This window comes from Capsicum annuum, chromosome 11, assembly GCF_002878395.1.
Source record: "Capsicum annuum cultivar UCD-10X-F1 chromosome 11, UCD10Xv1.1, whole genome shotgun sequence".
Lineage (NCBI taxonomy): Eukaryota > Viridiplantae > Streptophyta > Magnoliopsida > Solanales > Solanaceae > Capsicum > Capsicum annuum.
In genome coordinates, this window is record NC_061121.1 from 724,229 (window position 1) to 730,817 (window position 6,589).

General features: G+C 38.2%; 1 protein-coding gene across 3 annotated transcripts in view; it reads right to left on the reverse strand.

The window, feature by feature from the left end:
* Nucleotides 1–1,601: 1,601 nt before the first annotated feature.
* LOC107852857 (uncharacterized lipoprotein syc1174_c) overlaps nucleotides 1,602–6,589 on the reverse strand; it is an 11,879-nt gene continuing 6,891 nt past the window's right edge. For all 3 annotated transcript variants that reach the window (XM_016697903.2, XM_016697904.2, XM_016697905.2), the window contains 5 exons: nucleotides 5,166–5,342; nucleotides 4,612–4,752; nucleotides 3,633–3,815; nucleotides 2,863–2,934; nucleotides 1,602–2,093 (listed from right to left, as the gene is read on the reverse strand). In XM_016697903.2, coding sequence (XP_016553389.1) covers nucleotides 1,932–2,093; nucleotides 2,863–2,934; nucleotides 3,633–3,815; nucleotides 4,612–4,752; nucleotides 5,166–5,342 — 735 coding nt within the window. In that variant the 3' untranslated portion in view covers nucleotides 1,602–1,931. The remainder of the gene's footprint in view (nucleotides 2,094–2,862; nucleotides 2,935–3,632; nucleotides 3,816–4,611; nucleotides 4,753–5,165; nucleotides 5,343–6,589) is intronic.

Genomic DNA, 6,589 nt, shown 5'->3' on the forward strand with positions numbered 1-6,589 from the left:
ATATGGTGTTGGTGAGAGTGACAGGTATCTCGTGAAATTAATAATGTATAAAGTGACTTATATATATATGTTGCTGGTGAGAGTCGGGACATGACAAGTATCTCGTGAAATTAATAATGTACAAAGTGACTTATGTATATATTGTTGCTGAGAGTCGAAAGGTGACAGATATATGGTGAAATTAATAATGTACAAAGTGACTTATGTATATGTGGTTGGTGAGATCTGGGAGTCGACCAGTATCTCGTAAAATTAATGATGGACAAAGTGACGGTATGTATGTGTTGTTGGTGAGAGCCGAGAGGTGACAGATATCTCATGAAATTAATGGTGAATAAAGTGACTTATGTACATGTTGTTGGTGAGAATAGGGAATATATATGTTGACGGTGAGAGCCGAGAGGTGACAGGTATATCATGAAATTAATGGTGAATAAAGTGACTTATGTATATGTTGTTGGTGAGAGCCGGAAGGTGACAAGTATCTCATGAAATTAATGATCGATAAAGTGACTTATGTATATGTTGCTGGTGAGAGTCGAAAGGTGATAGGTATCTCATAAAATTAATGGTAGATAAAGTAATTTATGTATATGTTATTGGTGAGACTCGAAAGGTGATAAGTATCTCGTGAAAATAATGATAAACAAAGTGACCTATATATATGTTACTGGTGAGAGTTGGAAGATGATAAATATTTCATGAAATTAATTAAGATATATAATAACTCACCTGACCTGAACACTACGATGGTTAAAAAAAAAAAAGAGTTGTATTTCATTTGTTCTTGAAAGAATAGTCAGAGAAAGAGAAGGTGGCTATTTTGAGTATCTATATGGCTATTTTTAGGCTTTTAGCTCACGTTTTAATTATTATAAAAATCTTATACCAAACTTCAAAAAAAAGACATGAAAATAATAGGCATAATTCATAAATGTATCATTTAATTTGATCTTAACTTATATTTATGTCTTTTAAGTTTTGATATACATAGATAAGCATTTAAATTGTCATAAAATTGAATAAATAGATATATATATTTTACGTGGCGTACTGACATCTCACGTAAATTGTCATGTTGGAAGGTCAAATATGACATGTGTATCTACCTGATCAACTATATACAAACTTAAGTGTTAACGTCGGAAGACATAAATGTATGGTGAGGCCAAGTTAAAGTACATTATTATGTATTATGCCAAAATTATTAGTATAAATTTATAATCTTAAACATGCATTTCCTCTGTCTTAATTTATTTGTCTGATTTCAACTTCACGTATAGTTTTTTATTAAGTGTATAACATAAATTTGATTTTTTTTAAAAAAAAGCATGCCTCCTAAACTGATGGGAGTCTTTGATTACCAACTTTACAAAGAAAATCATGCAAATACGTACCATAAATTTAAGTGTTGACTTATCAATTAATTTTAAAATGAAAAAAAAAAATCAAATGTCCATAATAGAGAGATCCAAGATCTACATCTAGCATGATGAGTTTTAAGATTGTACAAAAAAAAATAAAAAATCATTTTATTTAGTTATATTTATATAATCCAAGATATTATATATGAGTTTAAGATCCAGGGACCAACAAAACAATAAAATAATGAGTGGATCATGTTATAGTACTCTCTTAATTACTTGATTAATGATAATACAAGAGATAGTAATGGAAAATAAAAGTAAAAATATGAAAACATCAATATTCCCTCCATAATAACCAGAGTTTGAACCTGATACCTCCAAAGGCGAAGCCAGCCTAGTAAAAGGGGGTTCATCTGAACCCCTTTGACGAAAAAGCATACCACTAATACATGATTAAAATGATTTTTATGTATATATTGTAGATGTTGAACCCCCTTCGGTGAGTTTTTCTTCCGATTTTTTTGAACCCCTTCAGCAGAAATTCTGGCTTCGCCTCTGATTATTTCAAACAAATGATTTGGCACTCGATATAGCATAACCATTTGAAGGAACAAAAGAAGTTGTTGCAATGTTGTTGATTCTATTCCTTCTAAGAGAATTTGGATCTATTCCTGCTTTGTGTGCTGCAATTACACCTATGGCTTCCCAGTAGTTTGACACCTTCAACTGCAAAATAAGTAAAAAGATTTTAGTATAAGTCGAACCTGTAAGTCGTATTACTTCTGATAACGATAGTGTCCAGTCCTGCTTGCACGCATCCACAAGTCCTATAAAGGGCAGCCCGGTGCACTAAAGCTACCGCTATGCGCGGTGTCCGGGGAAGGGCCCCAACACAAGGGTGTATCGTACACAGCCTTACCTTGTATTTCTGCTAGAGGCTGTTTCCAAGGCTTGAACCCATGACCTCCTGGTCACATGGCAGCAACTTTACCAGTTACTCCAAGGCTCCTCTTCGACATGCATGGACTTCTTTACCAGTTCCACAAGTCCTATCTCTATGAGAAATGAATGGACTTCTATATCATTGCCGGACAACATGATATAATAGGATATTCTAAGCTATGTTCCCCGGACACTTAAAAAATGCAGACAGGTGCATGTCGGATCCTCCAAAAGTAGGTGCAACAACGTTTTTGAAGAGTCTTAGCAACATAGATTTTAAAGTAGAACCCAGAGACCCGACGTGTTTTGACAATGGTAGTGTCCAGGCAACAGCTTGCATGCACCTCAACTAATTCCATGCGTGCCTATTACCTCACACGTTGACAGATGGCTAGAAGAAATTACTTAGTGTTCAAGTTTCACTTCTGATTTAATCGAATGAAAATGTATTGGCTTCAGGCATTGACACTTGATGTTAAGTTGCAGGTTGCTAATAGAACAACTCACAAGATGAGAAAACAAACGCGGTATTGCAAGTAACATTTGAACTTACAGCGTCAATGACAAGTGAATCTGGTGTATCATTCAGAACTGTTTCATTCTCTTCAACAGCAATTATTAGAGGCTGCAAAAAAATGAGAAAATAGGAAACATGTCAGGTGTTTGAAGACTTAAATTCACACGCCACGAAGGACATCGTAAACAGTTACCTTCTTCACCTTCCCAAATCAAACTAACCAAATATGACCAGAAAAGAAAAGGTGGTTATTTGTCTCTCTTATTCTTCATCCCTGCAGCTAGTTCCTATCCTACATTATCTGCTATATTTTACCCCTTCGTAAATCCTTCGTCAGCTGCATAATTTTACGCCTTGCCTCGATCCCGATTAGTGCCCAACTGTTATGATCCTATATGGGACTTGAGTCCCAAAGCAGTTTAAAGGGGAGCTGATACGGGGCTTATATAGCCCTTTGAGCTATCCCACCTCCATAGCAAGCTTCTGGGGTTTAATTATCCCTAGGTTGTATCGATACGGAATGTGATGTTTTGCTATGATCCTATGGCAAGGAATGGATTTGAGTCCTACATCGGTTTTAGCCTTTGAGCTATCCCGCCTCAATAGCTAGCTTTTGGGTGTGGTTCTCCCCGAGTTGTATCACTAACCCCCGGCGAAATCACTCCTTCCAGCTTTACTATATCTCCAATGAAAAGAGAAGGTAAAAGACTCCTCCCCTATCAAACAAGGAATAAAAAATACAACTAAACCAAGAACGTCGGAAGATAATTCGTTTCCTATCTGATAATAGATAAAGAGCCAATTACCCTGTTTCTTTTACGTCTGGAAAATGCAAGAGCACCATCTCCACGACAAGCATCAATCGGTAGAATCACGCTGTCAACATCACCAGCTACAATGCAGTCATCTGAAAAATTATTGCCCTTGACCAAATACTGTGGTGCAGTGCTAAGCCCAGCAAGGACACACGGCAAGAAGGTAAATCCTATCTGTCAGAAGATTGAGGTAGATAAAGCAAAAAAACAAACCCAAAAAATATTATGATAATGACAAATGCAAAAGGCACTAAAAAATGTATGCAATATTAGCAGTATATATACATCTTCATGGTTTTCTCAACCAAGTCATATCTCCCTCTTCTCTTGAAAATAACCAAAAGGGCAACCCGGTGCACAAAATATCCCACGTAAGCAGGCTTCGAGGAAGGGTCGCACCCCAAGGGGTGTACTATCTCATGCAATAAAACATCCACATGGCTAAGGATTATCATGCTTCCATTTACAACTACTACATTTAAAAATCACCAATGAAGAAACTATTACTCCCTCCGTCCCACAATACTTATCATGTTTCACTTTTCGAAAGTCAAGTTGTATGAACTTTTAACCAACATTTTAAGATTTTTTATTTTTTTTTTATCATATTGATATGAGAAGATTTGCAACTTGCAGTACTTCTCCTATAGTTTTTGAATATCTATATTGTAATCTTAAAATACTTATTTAATCCAATCCAATTCAGCTCCGAAGATCAGTCAAATTAACTCTCAAGAAGCGAAACATGACAATATGGGGGCAGTAAAGAAATTATCATGCACTATCCTTGTGTGGAAACCAAGCTGCAGAGGAGATATCTCCTGGCCGTTCCACACTAGTACCAAGTCTTTTAATGAAAAAAAAAAAACAACTTTCTTCATTATTAAGCGGCAGACACGACCTTCAATATACATGATTATACATATGGTGAAAGCTTAAATCTTGCTATATTCACAGGACAAGAACTAACCTCTTCAGCAGCTGATTTTGGACATACTGAAATGCTTAATTGAGGAGGCAATACGGCGGGGGCATGCGCGCATGGAATCTGGAAATTTTTCACCACTAAATGACTTATAACAGCCTCCACACCTGCCAAAAGATCGATCCCCTGTAGCGTTAAGGGGTATAAATTAAAATTGGGAACAGGAATTTAAGTACTAAACAATACAATGAATTTCCTCTCTTACGAACAGTATCAAATAAAACAACACAACCAGCAGTAATCAACGGAAGAAGGTAATTCAAGCTGATGTTCATCAAAACGTAAATGTTACACCTTCTATTTAGATATGGCAAAATTGTAGAGACTCGGAACTTTCTGAAATAGAACTTTGGAGTTGCTGAAAAAACATTGAATATTGGAAGTATAACTGCCTATAGCCATGTAAAGAAAAAAGAATTACATTTATCTATAATGAGCTCATGAATTGTGACCATTTTGTATCTAGAAATTTCCAATGGATGCTGTTGAGGACTACATTTGCGATGAAATAAGAAGCTAATCATAGAAAAAATTAATACCACTCCTTGTCGATAATCATCCAAGTCTTCAGTATCATCGTCTGGAAAGCGTGCCACAACTGCAACCGCATCTACCTTAGACCTATTTTGCAGGTTCTCCACAGCTCTCAGTAGCGAATCTGGACGCTGAATCCTCCCTGTTGATTGGCCACTTGCTGGGTCAACCCATTTCTCCACCTTTACGTACACCAGGTGTTAGTTACTTGAAATCTATTAGAACTTAATGTGAAGTTAATAATAAATAGACGTGACAAACTGATAATGACACTGTGCATCCAAAGCAAAATAAAGCTGAAGCCGTAGATTTAAAACATAACTAATCTTCTACAGACCTTGTTAACTATTCTTTATCTTGAGCCGGGGGTCTATCGGAAACAACCTCTCTACTTTTTCGGAAGTAGCGGTATGGACTGCGTACATTTTACCCTCCCCAAACCCCACTTGGTGGGAATTCACTGGGTTTGTTGTTGTTGTTGTTGTAATCTTCTACAGAAAAGACCTCAGCCGTTGATTTATTCTCTTCCTCACTCCACTCTTTGTCCCGAAAGTCTACAATTTTTAAAATGTTTCGGTATCTCTTTTCCAGTGGTCGAGGTGAGGCTGAGACGGATAGTGTCTATTTCGGAAAACCAGTTCGGATTTATGTCCGGCCGCTCGACAACGGAGGCAATCCACCTGGTGCGGAGGTTGGTGGAGCAGTATAGGGAGCGGAAGAAGGATCTGGAGAAGGCATACGACAAAGTCCCCAGGGAGGTGCTTTGGAGATGCTTGGAGGTGAGTGGAGTACCGCTGGCATATACCAGAGTAATTAAGGATATGTATGATGGAGCGAAAACCCAGGTGAGGACGGCGGGAGGAGACTCAGAGCATTTCACTGTCCTGACAGGATTGCATCAGGGATCTACTCTTAGTCCCTTTTTGTTTGCGTTGGTGATGGATGTGTTGACGCGGCGCATTCAAGGGGAGGTGCCATGGTGTATGCTTTTTGCAGACGATGTAGTTCTGATAGATGAGACTCGAGGGGGTGTGAATGACAAATTAGAGGTGTGGAGGCAAACTCTTGAGTCTAAAGGGTTCAGGGTGAGCAGAAGCAAGACAGAGTATGTGGAATACAAGTTTAATGACGTGAGGCGGGAGAATGAGATAGTAGTGAAGCTGGAAGCACAGGAGGTATGTAAGAGGGATAAGTTCAAGTATCTTGGGTCCGTGATCCAGAGTAACGATGAGACTGACGAGGATGTCTCGCACCGTATTGGGGGGGGATGGATGAAGTGAAAACTCGCGTCGGGGGTGCTGTGTGATAAGAAGGTGCCGCCCAAGCTTAAAGGCAAATTCTACAGGGTGGTAGTCCGTCCGGCCTTGTTGTATGAAGCGGAGTGTTGGCCAGTTAAGAACTCCCACATCCAAAAAATGAAGGTGGTAGA